The sequence below is a fragment of the Emydura macquarii genome, unplaced genomic scaffold (genome assembly GCF_026122565.2).
Source record: "Emydura macquarii macquarii isolate MOO-44397 ecotype Brisbane River unplaced genomic scaffold, CSIRO-AGI_Emac_v2 contig_554, whole genome shotgun sequence".
NCBI classification, from domain to species: Eukaryota; Metazoa; Chordata; order Testudines; family Chelidae; genus Emydura; species Emydura macquarii.
This window is the reverse complement of record NW_027130691.1, coordinates 15,410,920-15,431,773: the sequence shown is the minus strand read 5'-3', so window position 1 is coordinate 15,431,773 and position 20,854 is coordinate 15,410,920. Positions and strand designations below refer to the sequence as shown.

The following is a 20,854-nucleotide window of genomic DNA, read 5'->3' as shown; positions in this document are numbered from 1 at the left end:
CCTGATTCCCTCTTGCAAACTGACACTGACATTGTCTCATCCTCCTTAGCACACTGCTCATTCACCCTTTGCAGAGCACTGCGGGGCACAGCTGATGCGTGTTTCCCCGGCAGCTATCCCAGCAGGCTCCAAAGGAGTTCAGCGCATGGAGAAGTTGAAATTCCCCTCGTCGTAATGAAGCCTGACATTGCCCAGCAAGCCTCAGCTCCATGCCCTTCCTCCCAGTCAGTGGAATCCGGGAACAGACCTGGAGCCTCTGTCACTTTTTATCATGAGAGTTTCCTCCTCAGCTGCTGCTGCTTCCTGGGCCTGTGGTTTGGGATGTCAAACCCTTTTTGGCTCAGTCAGTGAAACGCTTGCCTGAGAGGATGCTGTGGACACTGGTTCTAATCCCGCTTCTGACTTCGCGCTGTGATTTAATTTGTTCTTTGGCCCCCCCCCTTCGCGTCTGCATTAATTAAGGAAAGATGCAGTGGGGATCATTGCTGAAATGTAGTGGAAGGCCTGGCTGTGGGAGTGTCAAGCCCAGGAGACTGGGGTTGGAGTCCCTGGCCGCTCTGTTTGTCAGGGTGAGAGTGATAAAAATGCCATGTGTCTGGCAACCCCGGGGAGACTCGCCCAAGTGGCATGGTGCAGAAGATTTGGGGTTTTTTTGCCCAAATATTTGCTTTGGTGCAAGCAGTATCTCCACGCACTGTGCAGCTGGGGCCAGAGAAGAGAAAACGTGAGGACCAGGACACATCCTCGGCTGGGGAGAACTAGCCTAACTTTCTTGGCAATGTCAGTGGTGCCATGCGGAGGCTCTGGCCTGCAGTGCAGGACACCTGCAAACCAGAGAGACCGAGGAGGCTCCTGCATGATTGTTTCTTTTCACGTGCATCGCAAATAGTGGCCACTGAGTAACCCCCCTGGGCACCAACCCAGTTAGACTTGCCTTGGCAACCCAGTGGCCAGGAAGGGGGGAGGGTCCAAAGCCATGGATGGAAGCTTGGGTGGCAGTGCTGGGCTGGGGTTGCGAAAGGCTCTTGGCTGCGCTGGTTTGCGTGGGTGCCGTGAATCCTAGTGGTGTGTTTGTTCTTAAGGCAGCAGGTTTGAAATGCAGAGTTTGGGAGGCATCCAGCCCGGGTGGTTGGTGAATTGTCACTTCCTTGTGGCTCAGATTGGGAGAGTGTGTAAGATGGGAGCATGTTTGCCAAGGTCCTCGCTCACCTGCCCCCCCGCTGTGGGGGACAGGAATACGCACGCTGCACTGAAGCAAGCAGTGGAGCCTGGGGTGTGTGCCGGGCAGATTTTGCAGCTGGGCTTTAGGGAAACGGTTACTAAATGATGATGGAGCAGACTTGGCTAAGAGAATGACTCCTCTGTGGCCCAGCCAACAGTTCCTCCCAAGATACATGAGCTCTGAATACTGTATTCATGGGCTTTTGCTGAGCTGAGCTAGAATTTTGGTGGCATGACAGGTACCCGAATCGGCTCTTCCCCCAGGCCCCTGAAAGCCGTCCGTCACTTCTTGAAGCCAATGTTAACACCTCGGGTGGGGACGGGAGAGCTTGAGTTGGCTCTTCTCGGTCCACATGTACTGTGATAGCCCTGGAAATGGATCCACCTGTGCTAATGTAGAGCCAGCTGCCTGCCTCACTTGATGAGATCCCACAAACTTCAGTTTAATCTGCCTGGGGTTTTATCCCTTTATGGGACTATGTTTATGCCTGTGCAGTGTGTGTCTGTAGGTGTCTCCTGCACGCAGCGCGTCAAAGGCAGTACTGGTTTACACAGAGAGTGCGTTCACTTCATGCATGCAGCATTTGTACCATTTATTCCAGCATGCATTGATTGTGTGTCTGACTGCAGTGTGAGCACCATGCTGAATGTGTGTACAGCATACAGCAGTGTACTTCCGTGCAGTGCGTGTGTAGGTACACAACAGGTGCTGTGCCCTATGCTTGCCCGGTTTCCATGCTGTTACAAGAGTGCTCTGTGCAAGAAAGATGTCTGTGTCAATGCAGCCCATTGGTTAATAGGTAAGCTGCTCGTGAACATGCAGTTATTGATCCTGGGTTTTGTAGGACCAGTGAAACTTCTTGCTGTGCACTGCCAGTGGCTTCTTGTGTGCAGCTCTTAACACGCAGCTCGCATATGAACTGCCTGCACGTTGCCCAGCACATGCTCTACTGACAAGGGGAAGTGCCGGCTTACAGGAGAGGCCTGATGCCAGCTGCATGCTTGTGTTCCTGCATGGGGGAGTCTCTGCCTGAAATCAAACAAGCAACCTGGGTTTGTGCCGAGCACCCAGGATGGAAAAAAATGGGGTGGCCCAAAGCACTCTGTTCTCCCTCTGGTGAAAGAGCCTGTAGCTGGGCAGTGCCAGAGATGTTCTTTGCTCCTTTGACTTCTCCATTTCACTCTCCGACACTTGACTCTCTTTTGAAATAGCTCAAGATATTCTGTATTTCTCACTCATCAGCCCAAAGTGGCTGTGACAATGCAAGAGAGAAAACCCTGAGAGCGCAAGCTAAGGCCAAGCCCTCATGCCCTTGTTTAGAGACAGCGCTAGAGTCTTGGCAGCACAGGCAATGTTAATTACACAGATGCCCTCAGGCTAGTCCACTGCATAATGCAAGTTTCCCCTTTCTTGGTGAGACAAAGAATCATCAGCTCTGCGGCCTGGGCTAATGGGGGAAAAGCCTACACTTGGCAGCTGCGCCATGTGCTCCCACTCCTGGCTGCTAGGTTTGTCCATTGCTGTGAAGGGCAGGAAGAGGAGAAGGGCAGGAAAGATGAGAAGCCCAGCTGGAGGAGGCTAGAGTCCTCCCACAAACTGATGGGAGCCTGCCCAGCCCCAGTTCTTCCACAGATGTGTGAGAATGGCCTTGTGTGCTGGCAAAGTAGCCAGGGAGCAGCTCATTTGTGAGGCATGCGACGCTGCTCCCTGCACTTTGCCCTCCCTGTAACGGCTGCCTTATGGGGGCAAATGATCCCCCCCCCGCTTCCCTCCTCCGCTGTCCCTTGCTTGGTGTTTAGGATCTGCCTGGGGCTAGCAGTTCCCTGTGTACACAGCACCTCCATGAGCTGTCCCTGTCTGTCTCCTCCCTCAGGACCACGAGAAGCAGTATGTGGGATTCGCCACCCTGCCGAACCAGGTGCACCGGAAATCCGTGAAGAAGGGCTTTGACTTCACCTTGATGGTAGCCGGTGAGACTTCCCTGCCACCCCAAGGGGTTCCCTGGGAACCTTGCTGCCTGTCGCTGCTGGATCTAGAGTTGGGAGAACATCCTTGGTGTCCCAGAGACCTGGTGCTCACCCAATGCAGAGCTTACGGCGCAAGCACCCACTGAAATGAACGAGGCTGCGTGGGGAGGAGGGAGCTGCTCAGTGAGAACAGGGCGGCTAAGTCAGGCCTCAAGCAGGGGCCCTGCCTTGGAGGTGCTGAAGCCATTCAGTTGGCTCAGGCCTGCCAAATCGCTGGGTGAAACCCGAGTGCCACTGATGCCAATGGGAGCGTGGCTAAGGATTTCAGTGGGGCAGGGTTTCCTCTTCTGTCTTTCGCCCAAAGGTCTCATTTCGCCCTTGGCGTAGCCAGACCCGATCCACAGACACCCACTAAAGAAACCCAGGTGCCACAGCCACGAGCTGGCTGAGCCAGGTGCTCTCTGGAGATGGTCTGATCAGGTCCTGGGGAAGGGGGAGGAAGCTGTGCACACACCTGTCTGCCAGCCCTGTCCCCAGACTCCCGTATAGGCTGGATCCTTCCCAGGTTCTGGTTTCCAATTTCCCAGCCAAACATTTTTGGACTCCTCAGCCCTCCCCTGCCCCAGTCGGACACTTACTCCGGAGCCAGGGTGGCTCCGGCTCATTCATTGGCGTACCTGCTCCTCCGCCAGCTGGAGGCGTGACTGCTGGCGGTAGAAACAGGGCTGGCTAGGAGCTGTGGTAGAGAACGCAGGAGCTGGACTCTCCCATTCATACAGGGTCAGAGGGATCTCCCTGGGGATGTGCCCACCAGTGTGCGGCCCCCTCTCTCCGCTTGCCATGGCTCAGGAGGCAGCATTGAAAGCCTTGCTCCAGGTGTTCTTTGTAATCCGGTTCTTGGGTTGTGTTGCTTTTCTTCGACTGTGTCCATTAGGAGAGTCGGGCCTGGGGAAATCCACCTTGGTGAATAGCCTGTTCCTGACAGACCTTTACAAAGACAGGAAGCTTCTCAATGCTGAGGGTAAGTGCAGCACCAGGGGGACTCACTAAACTGGTTCTCTTTTAAAATCCACGACTTTGAGTCCTCACGTCAGCAACAGTGACAAACCTCCCCACATCGGTCACTGCTGCTTAGCTTCTCCTTTCTCCCCAGGAAACCATACAGCTTCTAGTATTAGAGCAAGAAAAGTTCGGGGCAGGGATTTCCAAGCACTAGGGTTTTTCCTCCATACAAAGAAAAGTGGCCTGAAGATCGAGTTGTGCTGCTACATGGGTCCTTTCTGTTTAGATCTTGAGCTTGGTCTCTCATTCCTGCACGGATGGGGAAAAGCAGTCCCCGGGCCATAGGGGTGCCTGCTTCTTTCATTAAAAAGAATCTCCTTCCTAGATGGTTTGTGTCAGAGGTTGGCCTTTTAGATCAGTTGGGTAAGTGTCTTATGGGACTTCATGCTTTCTCCTAAAGCATCAGGTGTTGTGAGGTTGCTGACTTAGCTGGCCTATGATATGTTGTTCCATGGCAATTCCTTTGATCTCATACTGAACAGCACAGACTGTGTATGTGAAAATGTTTCTAGGAACATCCAGTGGTATGAGAGGCGGCATTACCAGTAGTTAGATCAGGGGGCGGGCTAGGAGTCAGGACAATGCCACTGTCTCACTGTGTGACCTTGGGCAAGTCACATAATCTCTGTGCCTCAGTTTCCCTGATTGTTCTGGTCAAATCAGCACAATACTGATCTTCCTCACTGGGTTCAAATTGCCTCCGATCCATTCCCCTTTCTGGTCTGTTTCCATTACAACTGATTTTGGATGGAAAATTCGGTTTTCGGTCAAATGAAATTTTCCTCAAAAAGTATCTGCCTTTGGCAGGAAATTTTAATTTTTCATCGGAAAAGTGAATAGCTGAAAACCCGAATATTTCAATTCTGAACTGTCGCCACGGTGCCTCATGGGAGTTGCAGGTCAGGTGTCTCACACGCCTGCTCTCTCTTATAGGCCAGGCTCCCTGGCTGCACTTTATCTCCCATGATACATCACCTCCCCTCACCAAGCCCATGATGCATGATGGGAAATGTTGTCCAACTAGGTCGCCAGGACTGCAGAGGCGAATGAAAACATGAAGCCCCCAACTACAGCTCCCAAGAGGCACTGAGTTCCCCATTTCAGAATCAGATCATTTGGATTTCTCACAATTTTTGCCAAGAAGCCTGACACTTTTCAGTGACATACTCCCCCGTCCTCGTCCCCCCCAGGCAGTGCTGCCTGTGACAGGGCAGGGTAGCATTGCGGGAATGGGCCTGATGCCGCGGACCGGTCTGTGTGCGAACGTGGCATGGGGAGGAGGTCCCCAGCGCTGACCACTGGTTTCAGTTCACTTCTTTCTGTTTGAAGAGCGCATCAGCCAAACGGTGGAGATCCTGAAACACACCGTGGACATTGAGGAGAAGGGCGTCAAACTGAAGCTGACGATAGTCGACACCCCAGGCTTCGGAGATGCTGTTAACAACACTGAGTGGTGAGGGGGGCTAGGACCCCGGGTCTCTGTCAGCTGCCATTTCCTTCCCCCCTGGGTGATGGGAGCGGGGTGGGGGGAAGGTCTGAAAGTGGGAAGGGAGATGCTACTCTCACATGTTACAGAGAAATGGCCCAATTCAGCCCTTAGCACTGCCCAGGACAGGAACTTGGGGCTGGGAAAGGGGACAGGGAACTGGCGCCCCCTAAGCTGTGTGTCTCTGAGGCTGCCTCCTGTTAAAGGCAGGGTTGGTGTGTGTGTTTGCAATGCCCCCCAGCTGGAAGCCCATCACCGATTACATCGATCAGCAGTTCGAACAGTATTTCCGTGACGAGAGCGGCCTGAACCGGAAGAACATCCAGGACAACCGGGTGCACTGTTGCCTCTACTTCATCTCGCCCTTCGGACACGGGTGAGGCTCTGCACTCGCTGGGAGCCAGACTCTTGCCTAAAGCCCGGCCTCTCTTGCTTTCTTCCCCCTCCACTACGGGTGGGGCTTGGAGCACCTACATAGCAGCATTGTCCAGGATGTGCTGTGCCTATGTTAAACCATTCATCCCTGGACGCTGCTGGGAGGAGCCCAGGCCCAAATGTCACCCTCTTGCGGCAGTGTGGGAGATTGCGGGCAACGAGTCTGAGCTGGATTTGGGGCTAGAGGCGCTAACAGTGGGATATCTGCTGTTGCCCAGGCTAGCCCTCCACTATCCCCCTCTTGGGGATTTACTCATTGACGTGACATGTCCTGGTCACATGATCTCCGTCTTTGCAGAAAGGTTCCATTGGCCCCACGGCGCTGAGTGAGGCCTGTTCTCTAGGGCACTGATCGCTCGCAGCTCCAAAGCCCATTTCTCCCTGCTGTTCTCCTCAGGGAGCAGGAGGAGAAAACCAATGTGCAGCCCCAGATTGTCCAGTCTGGTGGATGTGTGCTCAGCACAGGGCAGGGTGGGGGCAGAGAGAGCTTTAAATTGCCTTCACGCCTCCCAGTCTTGATACCAGCCTGGTCCCTGGCATGCATTAAGGCAGCTCTGGGGAAGTTACCCAAGGGGGAAACTCATGGAGCCAGATCTGGAGGGGCGAATATACCTGTCCGGCGTCTTTTTGATTCGATAGGCTGAGCTGTTACAGCAGCCAGACTGGAAAGTGGCACCTTCAGATCACCCCCAGTGCCCTGACTGCACCAGCTGAGAACTTGGAAATGCCACTGCCCCAGACCCCACAGCTGTTTCTCTAGCCCCCCACTTACCGCTAAGAGGGCGACTGGCCCAATGGATGAGATGGGAGTGCCCCTGCAGAGGAAAGGCAGGGGGGCGAGGTAACAGTGTCTCCTGGCTAACCCCTGCGACTCCCCCTCCCTGCTGCAGGCTGAGGCCGGTGGACGTTGAGTTCATGAAGGCTCTGCACGAGAAGGTGAACATCGTGCCCCTGATCGCCAAGGCCGACTGCCTGATCCCCAGTGAGATCCGGAAGCTAAAGGAGAGGGTGAGAGACGCTGCTGTCCTGCTCTGCTTGGGGTGACCCCGAGGCGGTGGCTAGCTGGGAGGGTTGGTGGGTCCATGCAGTTGCCCCAGTCTGGGGTCTGCCTGAGCCCTGCTCAAGAAGGCCCCCCAGATAGGCCCAAATCCTTCCCCTCGGAACCGACAGCTGTGAGCCCTGTGTGTGTCACCCAAATCCTTCCCTTGGTAACTACACCTGTTCACCGTGTGAATCGATGGTTCTTGTGTGGAGATGGACAGCCAGCCGGGAGCGAGCAGGGGCTGCACCCTGCTTGGTGTCAGGGACACATCGGAGTGGCCCAACCCACTGCTGTGCCCCATTGCTCCCCAGGTTTCATGGGGCCCCATGCAAAATAACCCAAGTGGGGACCCACCTAGCTCCATCCCCACCTGTGGCTGGGCTCCCCCACCCCACCCTGCCCCCTGCCTACCGGGGATCCCTGCTCCTGCTGCAGAGACATGGCTCTTTGGGAAGCTCTGTGGCCTCCTGTCCCTCCCCCGCTGGGCCCAGCCAGCCAGGCAGGGAGCCAAACAGCTGTAACCTAACTCCTGTGCCTGCCAGTGGGTGTCACCTGCTTCAGTGTCTGTCGTCCGTTTCCCCCCGCACACACACACTTCCTTCCACACACACGTGCCTAGGGCCCCAGGGGCTAAGATGGTCTCTTTCAATCCTTCCCATGTGTCATTGGGCAGGGCCGTCCCTCCCCTTAATTCAACACAGATGACGACAAACTAGCTGAGAGTTTAAGTGGGTCTTTTATCCATCCCCAGTACAGCCACTGGCGATAGGGGAAATGGCTCCAAACCCACCCCCCGGCAGATGTCCATTTGGGAGCCAGCTCTGACTGGGCCTTTTTGAAAAGACGAACGTGGTTGGCTTCCCTCCCTTCTCCTTGTCTCCATCTCCCTGGGAGCGCTGGCAATCTCAGAAGAGAGTCTGATTGCCCTGCAGGGTCTGGAGAGGAGTCCGCAATGCTGTGTGCTCGCCCCACTTGCACTCCCAGCCTGAGGAGGCCCCTCCCTTGCTGTAGTAAGCGTAGCTGTGCACAGGGTAGTGGCAGGAGTACACTCTCTGGTCCTACTGATGGGCTCTTTGGTGCTGTCTTTCCTTTCACTGGCCGGGGAGCAGATCCGGGAAGAGATCGACAAGTTTGGGATTAAAGTTTACCAGTTCCCAGAGTGCGACTCGGATGAAGATGAGGAATTCAAACAGCAAGACCGAGAGCTGAAGGTGAGGAGGGCCCTGGACAACGTCTTCCAGTTCAGTAGTCTCATCAGCTGGCTGGCCTGCACCCCCATCCTCTGTTGAGCGGAATCAGAGCTATTCTGCATGGGTCAGAGGCCCCATACTGCTCACAGTCAGTGGAGATTCTTCTTTACCTCAGGTGCTAGAGGCCTGTGCTTTTGGAGCAGGAGGATGAGTTCTCTTTCTGCTGGTGTCATGAAGTTCTGAGTGGCTGCAGCCTGCAGCATAGAGACACGGGTGCGGTCCCAAGGGGCCATGGCTCTAGGAAGCAGATTCATTCCTGGTGTAATTCCATTGACTTCAGATAGGCCTTGTTTGTCCTGACTCCCCTCGTTGTTGCCTAGCAACGAACACCCACCAGCTCTGAGGGGCAAGGGCTCTTCTCTCTAAGTGTTGAGGGCTGGGTTGTTCCTTCTCCTGCTGGCTTCCTGGTGCATCTGGCCAAGTCAAGAGCTGCCTCTGAGACGGGAAGCTTTCAGCTGTGCCGAGGGAGGGAGAGCTATTGGGGTACCTGACCTGCCAGGCTAACCCAGTGGGTCTGAAAAATAATTGCTGCAGCCCAGAGTCCCCAAGGCTGGTGTGCTTGTGATGCCAGGTGTCCTTCCCCCCCATCCCACCAGGAAGGAGGCCCCTGCATCAAGCCCCTCTGCATGTGTGATCCAGCAACAGCACGGCTGGAAGCACCAGGAGGAGGAGGAAGCTCCTCCGTGTGTGGCAGCTCCTCTCACCCCATTTGGTGGGTGGGGGTGTGTGTGAATCCTTCCGGGTCTCAGCGTTACGCGTCAGTTTCTGAGTTAGGCTCGTCACCATGGAGAAGTGATTCTCGCCCAACGAGCTGTCGAGAGTGCATCGCAGGGCGGGGCGTGTGGGGTGAAACGATGCGATGGCGCACGACTGGCGGGGGTGGGGGCAGACAATGGCCCCTGACTCACGGGGCGGGTCAGGCCCCTTCATGTTACCGAGCTGGCCCGGGCTAGCGGAGGGCTGGGTTAGCAGAGTCCCTGAGCTTGGTATGCGCAGGGCAGCACGGCTCAGCCAGGTTAGGGGCAGCGTGTGCGCCCCTCCCTGGACAAGCTCCACGTTTGGAGCTCTGGAGGGGACGAGGTTGCTGCACCCCCACCATCATGCCAGAGTGTCTGACCGTGAGCCCCCGGGGGCTCCCATCTGTGCCGTGCGTGACTCCAGCCGGCCCTTCTCGGGCTTCCTGATCCTTCGGCGGCTCTCGTTTCAGGAGAGCGCGCCCTTCGCCGTCATCGGCAGCAACACGGTGGTGGAGGCCAAAGGGCAGAGAGTGCGTGGGCGGCTGTACCCGTGGGGCATCGTGGAAGGTAAGCCATGTTCCAGGGCGCCCGGCATGGCAGGGAGGGGAGGGTGAATGCTGGCAGCTCTAGGGCAGAGTTACAGCCGGGCAGCTAAGGCAAAGGACAGCCCATCCCGATTCCAGCTCAGTGCAGTGTGGAGCTGCTGGGAGCTTCAGCCCAGCCCTGTGGCTTTGGAGCCCCCTCGTGGTAAGTGTGTGTTTGCAGAACATGGTCCAGGACTCCAAGGGTGTGTCTATGGTGTAGTCACTGGGCGTGACTGCAGCTCACGCACACATACCTGCGCTAACGGGAATAGCAAAGCCACGGCAGCTCCGGCTTGAGCAGGGGGCTGTACCAGGCCAGCTGGAGCCCCGGGTGATCACCCGAGTGGCTAGCTCGCACCGAAGCCTGCACTCTGTGCCGCGGCTTCACAGCTCTGTTACCCAAATGAGCTACCTCAGGTATGTCCACTCGGGCTGCAGACGCAGCCTTGGATCGCTGGCCCTGCGCACTCCTTCATGTGGAAGAGCACGTGTGTTAAACTGACAGCTGGGAGCAGCATGTAGGGCTAGGACGAAGGCAGATGTGCCCTCTTCTGATGTCATGATGGAGGCCTTAGAAATACCAGGGGCAGAGACGGGGGTGCTGGAACACTTTGTAGAGTGGGGGTGCTGAGAGCCGCTGAACCAAACTCTAAACCCTATATATGATGGAAACCACTTCCAGCCAGGGATGCGGCAGCCCCCTAGTTCCCACACCCATGGGCAGAGAAGATTCTGTGTGTCTCCCCTCTGGTTGTTTCTGAGTGGAGCAGACTTGGTGTTTGATATGTTAGAAAGCAGCTTCTCCCAGCCTAGAAAGGCAGGGCATTGCACGCAGTCTGTTCACTATGGAGTAGCCATTGCTCCCATTATACCCTTCAGCACTCCGCCCCAGTCTGAAATACAAGGCTTCGCTGCTGCTGTGATAAGGTATGTGGTGAGACCCACAAACACAGCACAGCTGGGAGGACACCAGGATTGCAGGTCCCACAGTATGGAGAGACATTAGATTGCAGAATGCCCTCCCGAAGGAAGGCTGCAGTGATTATAGGTTGTCCTGCCATATTATCTCCCCACTGGTCTGCCTTTTGTCACGGCTGATGCTGGTGGCAGTGGCCCGTGAGCTGGTGTGTAGATGCAATAAACCTGTTGCTCGGCTGGGAGGAAACAGCTTTTTAAAATGAATGAGATGTCGGCATTCTGCAAAGGCAGCTCCCAGCCCAGGCTGCAACCCCCATTACCATGAGGAAAAAATGGAGGCTAAATTGTAGATTGTGCCTGAGGATATTTATTTCCCTGTATCTATGTATCTGTTGTCCAGATCTTGGGAGATTTGCTGGAGCTAGTCAGAAGCAGTGTTAGGGCAGTCTCAAGCGAGTTGCTGGGCCTGCTGGCCCAGCCCAGGCCCTTTTCTAGAATAGAGAGTTTGCGTTTGTGCGGTTAAACTAGGATTTGTAGTTTGAGAGTGAAAGACAGAGATTTGTGCTCCTCTCTGTGACATGGTCTAGCATATCAAGATCAAGAACTACCAGCCCCAGAGTTTCTTGTGCATAGGCAGAAGGGAGGGACAGCTGGTGGGAGGGGCAAAGCAAAGCACTATAGGACAGGGGGAGCCAGTGCTGCTGCTGCTGCTGGTAGGATTTGCAGACCCAAAATATATGTGAGTAAGTGTCTAGATCACTCACAGTCACACACACACACACCCCATACTGCCATGTCTGGTGGTGGCTATAAATACAAATCAGGCAGCCAGAAACGTAAGGAGGTAAAAGAAAGAGAACTAAAAGGACACCGGTCTATCCTCCAGTTTTTCAAATCAGACAAGGCCTTTCTGCAGTCAGGCAATATACTAACCAGGGAAGCAGATGAACAAGATCAAGACACTGACAGGATATAATACCTTTATAATGACCAAAAAGTTACAAAATAGTCAGCAAACTGGTGGGACTCTCAGGCTGGGTGTTATATTAAACAAAAATAGCAAAGGGGGCATTTGTCAGAAATGTAGACTATGTAACAGTAATTTCAGAATTCAGACTTTTCTCGGCTCATGAGATTGAATGTCTGGGATGAGGGATTGTGGTATGTGTGTGGGAGGGGGCCCATGTTACAAGTTTGTACTGGCCCTGAAAAAATTATGCATGGGCCCTGAGTCAGATTGGAGACCTGACCTCCACTGGGACCATTCCTTTAAACTGCACAGATATGCAGGGTAACAATTAATGGGAAATCCTGAACAAAACCCACTGACGCCTGTTTCAGAAGAGGAGTAAAACTGCCAGCTGCATGGCTCTCCAGGGGTGATGGTTGTTTATGGTAGCGCTCACAGCGTGCTAGATACACACAGACTATGCCCACGCCTCAGTGCTGCTCTGGCGTGTTGGCCTCCTTATGATTTCACCTCCCTGCTGTGTTTTCCTCCTCTTCAAAGGCAAGTGACTACGGGCCTAATCCAAAGTCCATTGGAATCCATGGAAAGAAGCCCGTTGACTTCAGTGGATTTTGGACCAGGCTCTAAACTCAAGACGAAGGGAGACCCTAAGATCGGGCCTCAGAAAGCCTGTCGATTTGATTCTGTTTAATTCCCATTGCTAGCTGCAGTCCCAGAGACTGTGCCCAGTTTGCTGAATAGTATCCCTGGGAACCAGGGCCCCAGTCAATACCTGCCTGGCCCCCAACCTGCACTCACAATCTTCCTTCCCAGGAAAAGCCCTGGGAGCCAGGTGAGCTTAGCAGCCTGGTCTGAAGGTCAGCAAATTCAGGCTCTTGTGACCAAGGGGGGAAGCAAGGCCTAGAGCAGAGGACTCTGTTGTCACTACACTCCAGCCCCTCCCGTTTAAAACAGGGTGTTTTTAGCTTGAGTCCCAGTGCCCTGGTATCACACCAGCAGAGGCAGCCTCCTGGGCTAGTGGGGCAAGCTGGAGGGACCCTGCAGGGACCATCGTATTAGCCAGGAGTTGGATGTGGTGAGGCTCCGAAGGGGCTGTTGCTCCTCCTTGCCCCCGGGCAGGTGTTCTGGGGGTGAAATCCAAGCGTTGTTTGCTGCTGCTTCTACAGTGGAAAACCAGGCGCACTGTGATTTCGTGAAGCTGCGGAACATGCTGATCCGGACGCACATGCACGACCTGAAGGACGTCACCTGTGATGTTCACTATGAGAACTACAGAGCTCAGTGCATACAGCAGATGACCAGGTGGGTGCCCATGGGTGGTGTTCTTCTCCTGTGTGCAGTGCAGTGGGGGTGTGAGTCTGGTGCCTTGAGGGCTGGGGAGCTCTCAAATCTGCTTGTCGTTGATGAGGCTCAGGGGTATTCCGGGTGCTGGGGATGTGCTCTCTGCAGAGAGAATTGGCAGAGGGGCACCCAAGTGTACTAGAAGGGGAAACAACTAACCAATGTGCCCCAGTAACAGCATCTCATATGAGTGAGAACAGCCATGAGGAGACCTCTGTGAAACCCAGTCACTGCCCGGACGCTCCCACACTCATCCTGGGCTGTGGGCACGTAGATAGATGGTTCTGTTGCAGGAACTCTAGTAAGGGGTAGGAAAAAATAGACCTGGCTGAGTGACATTAACAGGGAATAAATCATCCCCCTGGTAATCTGCCTGTGAACTGCATGTGTTGCCCAAGCAACAGCCTGGAAGGGAAGCATGGCAGGGTTGGCAGTTCTCATATCCTCACTAGCTATCGCTGTGTCTTAGTCATGACATCACCCTGAGATGCTTCCAATGCATCTACCGGAGCAATTAGCAATTACCGAGTCTTAACATGTCTCTGAAGATTTCCCTGCCCTGCTATGGGTCACTGCATTCTGCTCCCCCTGCAGTTTAAATTGCAAAGGAGAGCTGGTCAGGCAGAGGGAGAGAGAAGTTACAGAAATTTCATAAAAATGCCCCCCAGTCGTCATCTCACTCACCCCTGCAAAGTGTTATGGAAAATGGCAAATTTTTAAAATCTACCACATTCCCGTTGTGAATTGTGACCTTCGCTTCCTGTGCTGAGCTGTTCATAGTGTTGCTGTGTGCTGTCAGATTCCACCCCAGAAGTGGCTGTATTACATTGATGGGCAAGTAACACCCGTACCCTGTGTGTAAATATCTGGGCGTGTGCATGTGGATACACATACGCACAGGTGATGTTTATGTGCACACACAGGTACATAAATTACATTTCTGTGACAGACAAACCTATTTATTTTCATTAGAGGAATACAGAATCCCAAGGTATTTTGTTATTAAAATAACTTGAGATCTGTGACATGTTTGCCCAAATGCTGTTGAGATACAGAATTTAGTAACATTAAAAAAAGATTAAGAATAAATTACTTAACTAAAATAGTTACTCCCCTTTCCACAAGTTTTAGATTCTAAATCCAACACCCCTGTTGTTTGCCTCAAATTCTCATGTCTTTGCTGATTCTCCACAAGTGAAGTATGAGGGAACTCGGATGTAATAGCTTCCTACATGCAGCTTAACTCTAAGATAAAGGTGTGTTTAGGATCTTTCCCTATGAAAGATCCTAAACTACAACTCTGTAATTGGTTGGAAAATGAACCAACAGGGACGCCAAGTGGCAAGAGGATGCAGTGACACCTTCGGATTCTCTAAGGAATGCCCATTGTTTCCCAAGGGTTTTCCCCACTTAAATGTAGGCAGTGCCCCTACTTTATTATTAGCATGCAGATAATTAAACTGGCTCCAGGTTTTGGTCCTTCTGAAAAAGGCCCATGAGCATGGTATGGTCACTTGACAAATGTTGATATTTAATGTTGACCACTGTATATGCGTGGCTGTATGCGGGTGTATATTTCTCTCCGTAGACAGTGAGGGAGACCACAAGACTGATCTGTAAATGCCTCTAATAAATTTGTCATCAGCACAGCTCATGGCTTATTGGTTTGCTGATGAGGCCTTAGCGTAAGGCGGTCGGAGATGCCAGCTCTTTAAAAGCGTGGGTTTGCTCTCTGCAGTTGGTTTGTCTCGCTTGGTTTGTGGATTTCACCTATAATAGCTCCCCACAGATGGCTCTTCTGAAATCTCAGGGTTACTGTAACAGAGAAAGATATTTGCCTGGTGTGAGTGGATTCCACACACTGCCATCTGCCATGCTCCCGCACACTGCATCCACATGGCCTGGCATCTGTGTACGTCACAGCTGGCTGGCCAGGCTCACGTGGCCGTGATTGAGCCCTGGTGTGTTTGTGACAGGCCCTCATTCCCCTCTGCACAAATCCCAGCTTGGCTGGGAACAAAATGGGACAAATTTCTCCACTCTCCCCCTAGTAAGCTGACTCAGGACAACAGGATAGAAAGCCCCATCCCTATCCTGCCGCTTCCGACGCCTGATGCTGAAACAGAGAAACTGATCAAAATGAAGGATGAAGAGGTAAGTAGCCACTGTATCTTGCCCTCCTCGGCAATGAGCCGAGAGGCTGCCCAGGGGAGACTTCCCTGGGATTTACTGTTGCCCTGGCCCTGCTCCCTCCTTTTCTCTTCCATCTGCATTCACGAGCTTTTAGTCAGGAAGTTAGGGCCTGGAGGCTGTGTCCCTCTCTGGCAGTGGCAAAGCCATCCCGTGAACTGGAGAGCAAGGCCCTGTTCACACCAAGGCTAACAAGCACCGAGTTTGGTTGGGAGCTGGAGAGTGTCTCTCTGAGCCCTTTCATCCTACCTAAGGCTGAGCAAGACCCTCCCCTCACATCCCCCCAAAGTTCCCAGCCAGCACTTCCCAGGTGAGCATAGGGTTACCAAGTCAGAGAGTTTAAGGCCAGAAAGGACCATCACTGCCTTGATCACTGTCTCCTGCCCTGCCCTGCCCTGCCCTGCCCAGTGTGACCTGCTGTCAGTCGCATGGGGGCGTGGACCAGGAATGCACAAAGTACAGGCTGGGACCACAGGTGGGTCCCTTACACAGCCTGGGCGTCATGCAGTGCTCACTGCGTTCTGCACAGCTGCTGGGCCATAGCGTAGTGCCAGCTTCCCGCTGCATCAGCCGCTGTCCTGAGTTATTGGGGACAGAGGCAGGGGCAGGGACGTGGGGCGAAGTCGAGATCACGGTGAATTTGCCCCACAAGAAAGGGGGCGACAGGGCAGAGGCTCGGGCAGCGCAGTGCATCGGGAAGACAGCAGCAGCCCCACTTCGCTGCGTCCCGGCACATGTGAAAGGTGTTGGCTGAGGGGATCGGCCCCGGGATATGAAGCCGTCCCCTCTAAGGTAACCAGAGGCAGCAGTGAATGCGCCTTGTTACCGGCTGAGCGGTGACCCGCTGGAGTTTGGTGGGTCTCAGCCCATTTGCCAACTGGACAATTGTCCATATCAGCGCATGGACCCCCCCTTAGCAAGGAGGACTAGGCCCTACAGGCTGCCCTCCAGCTCCCGCTACTGGGGGTGAGTCACATTAGCAGGGCAGTGTGGAGACGCTTGCCCTGCCATTGTTTCTGCCGCCCTGTGTCCGTGGATCATCAGAGGATATCCATCCCCTGCAGGCCTTTCCCCTCACCTTCTCTACCCTCAGTATGGGTGAAACCCGTCACTCCCCCTCCTCAGGAAATGAGCCAGCTGTGCCCCCAGACAGACCTCACTGGTACCCGGCAGCGTGTGAGTTACCCCGCGATGGAGGGCGCACCTCCACACCCTGGCTGTGTGATCCTGAACGTCCTGGCAGCCATCACTAGCGAGTCCCTGCAGACAGCAGAGAGAGACGCAAGGCGCACAGCCCCAGCACGGAGGGCAGCAGAGGGGGGCCTAGACCCCTACTCGCAGACACGCAGTCCCAGTCACGGAGCATGTCCTTAGAGCGCCCCTTAGAACATCTCGCTGCCCGGCAGAGCCACGCTCTCTCTGACCTTCTCTCTCTGTCTCTGGCAGTTGCGGAGGATGCAGGAGATGCTGCAGAAGATGCAGCGGCAGATGCAGGACCAGTGAGAACCAGGAGGATGGCGGGCAAAGGGAATCCCTGGTGACCTCTGCAGCCCAGCTCGGGAAGTGTCCATTTTAGGAAGAAGTTCCCCGTTGTGTAGAGACTTGTGGGTGAGAGCCGCCCCCCCACCCCCTAAGTTATTAGCAGCGACACTGGCTTTCCCATCAGCTGGATTGCTCAAGAGGCTCTTCACTTAGCAATGTTCTGGTGTGTTTTTCTTTGGTTTCTTTTAAGTCTGGGAAGCGTCTGAGGCATTTTTAGAACTGTTCCAATTTCCAGGTGTACTAAACTCCTGCTAGAGAATGCTCTGCTGTTTAAAGTCATGGTTTCTATGGTGTACGAACTTGAAGACTGTAGATGCACGTAAATATTTACTCCCAACCAGGTGCTGGGACCCTCCCCCTCAATCCTCCTGGGCCAGGGCAGGCACTTAGAAGGGCAAACCTTACCTCTGAACCAAGAGCTGGTGAGTTGGACCAAGCCAACCATCCCTCTCGCCCTGGGGATTCTAGGCTGCCTGCTGCTCTGGATGGGAGAATGGCAGGGGGTTGGAGTCGCTCAGGGAACACTGGCCTGCTGGGGTATTTTTAAGGTGCCTGAACATTCCTGCCAGATTTTCCTATTGAGAAACTCCAAGATCGTTTGCACTGAGAGGAAAGATCAGCCACACCCACTGGGTTAGAAGAAACCAGCTTTCACTGCCCTCATTTAGAGCATGACCGGCGCTGGTCCCGGAGGTCTCCCTGACACAGCTTAGGAAGGCAGCAAGCCGATCCCTGGTATCAAAAAGGCTGAGAGAGTCTGATTTAGAGCATAGTGGGGAGGATGTGGCGCTTAGTGTGGGCAGGTTCCCAGGGAATTGTTACTGGCGTAGTCCAGGAGGTGCCAGCATCTTCCCAGCCCACCCAGCTGGGCTCCTGCTACAGCCAAAGCACATGGAGGATCTGCGTCCCCGGCAGAGCTGTGGAGCAGTTAGCAGGAAGCTTGGTGGCTTTTCCATCCCTTCCTGCCCAGTTTGGGGTGAGGGAAGGAGTAGCCCCTGGGCTCACTTGCAAAAGTGACACGGCAGCTAGAGCGGCAGACTCGGCAGAGGGACCAAAGAGCTCAGGGCAGGGTCCCAGTTTGTACCTGAACAGGGGAAGCCTCAGGGCAGGAGATGAACCCCAAACATGGAGCTTTCCTCATCCCTGAGCATTCGCAGCCTTGCTGGCCTTGTAGTCCGTCCCGCCAGGGAAGGGAGGACGTTTTCCTCTGCGCCGTTCTCACTGTGCGTACAGGAGAGCTGACTTCTATCGGGGCAAAGGAGGCAAGACGGGCTGAGTGGGGAGCAGGTTGGTGCTGAATTGGTCGTGGGCACAGGGGAGTGCTTGAGTCCCTGGGAGGAGGCGTAGTACACCCCGCTTCCCTCCTCCCTTCCCTCTCCACAGGACTCTGCCCTACAGCCCTTCTGGGCAGTAGCTTTAGGCTTCCTCCATTCCAGCCCTGGGTCCTAGCCATGGGGACCTGCGTCGTCAAGTTCCAGCGCAGGGAAAGCTGAGAGGATCTGGCGGCAGAGATACGAGGGCTGCGTCTGCAGCAGCCGCTGTCTTGCTGTCATTTGCCGGGTTATTTTTAACTTCAAGCACAGTAAGAAGAGCAACTGGAAGCGTGGGGCGTCTGATATCGATGCCACTGGCCTGCCAGGGAGAACGGGGACCAGAGTCTAACTGGGTCTTTCCTTAGTCTCCATGGAGCACTGGCAAAGAGCTGATTGCCTGACGGGGTGGGTCCTTTGTGTCCAGCCCCTGGTTCCCGCTCTGAGCCCTTTGGGTGCACCTTTACCTGTGGCTTTGTGTTGTCCGTCTCTGGCTCCCTGATGGCCGCCGCTTTTTGACCTGCTCTGTTGGCCGGGAATGGTTACGTGCTAGGCTGCTTCTGTTAGCAGTGTGCCAGGTTGGCTTCTCTCAGCAGGGCCTTAGGGCCTGATCTCTCATCCTGTTGTTGAGAAGCGCGGGTGGTGGCTGTTGTTCACAGGCAAACCTCTCTTATTTCCCGTTGGTGTCGGAGAGCCAGGCCGGGCCTCTGAAATACCAAGGAGGGGCTAAGCTACTGAAGTGCTGGGGTGCCTCTTGGCACAGATGTCTAAGCTAGGCGAGAGCAAACTGAACCTCTGAGCTTAGAGCCTGGCTTTTGCTGGCCCAATGAAGTGCAGAGCAGTGCAGTGTGTCTGGGGGACAAACGCAGGCCCAAAGGGCAATGTCCTTACCTCACCAGCTCCTTTGTCCTGCCCCCCGTGGGAAGCACATAAGAAATGGGCAGTGCCATGCCAGGATAGATTAAGGTGGACACTGCTGGAGACAGGAGAATAATGCCAGATGCTTAAAGGGAAAGTGTGAGCTGCCTGGCTGTAATGCACTCGCTTGTGTGGGATTGTAGCCAGGGCTCCCACATGGAGGGGAAAAAGGATACACTTTACCGGGGCTTGGAGGCCCTGGGGGGCCCGGCCCAGGCTGCAACCCCCATTACCATGAGGAAAACATTTTTAATGGCTCATGATATTGTATGTCTGGGAGGAAGGATTGCGGTATGTGTGTGGGAGGGGGCCTGTGTTACAAATTTGTACTGGACCTGAAACAATTATGCTTGGGCCCTGGTTGTAGCCTGAGTGGATAGCTTCTTCCAGGCCTGGGGGGTGATCAGCTACTGTCCTGAAGCATGAGGATTGCTACCTTGTATCACTTTTATTTGTGCTAGTGTAACTGCAAATGCTGTTTCTTGTTCATTGGAGTGTCTGTTCCCCCTCTTAAAGCTTGCTAAGTTTCTTCTGCATTATCCTGAGGCAGTGAATTTCACAAGTTAACAGTCTATGATAGCAGGTAAGATGGTAACATTTCCAGACCAGCTAAGGGTGCCTCTGTGTCAAGCATATTCTGGCCCAAGAGGTAGGTAGAGGAGATCACCTTCCCTTTAGCATTAGATGACAACTTGGTGAGTGCCGCTTGCAGCTGTACTGGTGGCTGAGTCCGCGAGCAAGGCATTGAAACGGGGCACTGCTGTGGACCTGAGGACAGGGCACCTGCAGACAGAATTGCTGACTAACATCAGCCCCCTTTCTTGGTGAGGACATTTCCATCAACTCAGTGCAAACTTCTGCCAACGCAAGTAAAGAGTCCCAGACCCATTTCACGTAGCACTGAACTCCTCAGCCATGGGCCTGGGTAGCCCGGAGTCAGAGACGGAAAAGCACCTTCTGCTGAGGCAGCTAGAGAGGCAGTTTCTCCAGAGGTGAAGTAGGACCACCAAGACCCACCAGCAAAGAAGACACTGCAGGTTTCCTTCCTGCTGGGGGCAGGAGGGAGGGTTGGCTGCCTGGAAAGAAATTAGAAATGGAGGTGATCCCTGGAGTGCTTTAGGGATCTGTCCTCTGTCTGCGTGTTCTCAGTGAGGTCTCCCTCTATTGAATTTAGCCGCACCACAGATGGAAGAGGCGTCCCTGGGTAACCATGGCTGGCCATTCTGCCTCTGGCTAGGGAGGCTGTAGCCCCCTCTGGCAGTGAAGGAAGGAGTATGGATAGGCTGCTCCTTCCCCCCCACACACACGCCCCTGCGTCCGAAGCCTTTGCCAATTTTTTGCACTTCTTAGCGACTCCAGGGGCTGAGTCCTGCTCCACCGAGTTCTCCTGAGCTCCAGCTGGGGTGGGACCTGTGGGTACGTCTCAAACAGTGCCTGATCGGGGAGGTGGTTGTGGGATGAACCCATTTGTGTGCCATTGCCGCACCGGTCCTGGCGCTGCCAGCACTCGCTGAGCACCGCCTGCCTTGTCCTGCATCCTGGTCCGTTGGGGGCAGGGGGGATTCCATTCCTCATGCTGTGCCACGGCTTTTCCCGCTCGCTCATTGCACCTGAAGCCACCCTTGTAACTCTGGCTTGCTCGTGACCCTGTGATTTCTGCATCACCTCGCTCTGCGCCTAGGCACTTCTTTTCCTCTTTGTCTGTTTGGTTGGGGGTTTTTTTTGTACATTTCTGTTGAGTATTTTGTCATTGTGAGCAAAGAGAAACAAAGCCTTTGGAAACATCCATTTTATTAAAATGATTATTGTTATTATTATTATTATTAATAATGTTTACTACCTGAACTGATCAGTGAAATAAATACATGAAAGAACCCACA

The 20,854-nt window shown here is 54.2% G+C and overlaps 1 protein-coding gene across 2 annotated transcripts in view; it reads left to right on the top strand.

Moving 5' to 3' along the window:
* The window catches only part of SEPTIN5 (septin 5), a 66,847-nt gene extending 45,993 nt beyond the window's left edge, over window positions 1-20,854 (top strand). For both annotated transcript variants that reach the window (XM_067539866.1, XM_067539865.1), the window contains exons 2-11: window positions 3,096-3,192; window positions 4,124-4,210; window positions 5,581-5,704; window positions 5,979-6,113; window positions 7,063-7,180; window positions 8,324-8,425; window positions 9,672-9,768; window positions 12,840-12,975; window positions 15,066-15,168; window positions 16,651-20,854. In XM_067539866.1, coding sequence (XP_067395967.1) covers window positions 3,183-3,192; window positions 4,124-4,210; window positions 5,581-5,704; window positions 5,979-6,113; window positions 7,063-7,180; window positions 8,324-8,425; window positions 9,672-9,768; window positions 12,840-12,975; window positions 15,066-15,168; window positions 16,651-16,707 — 969 coding nt within the window. In that variant the 5' untranslated portion in view covers window positions 3,096-3,182 and the 3' untranslated portion in view covers window positions 16,708-20,854. The remainder of the gene's footprint in view (window positions 1-3,095; window positions 3,193-4,123; window positions 4,211-5,580; window positions 5,705-5,978; window positions 6,114-7,062; window positions 7,181-8,323; window positions 8,426-9,671; window positions 9,769-12,839; window positions 12,976-15,065; window positions 15,169-16,650) is intronic.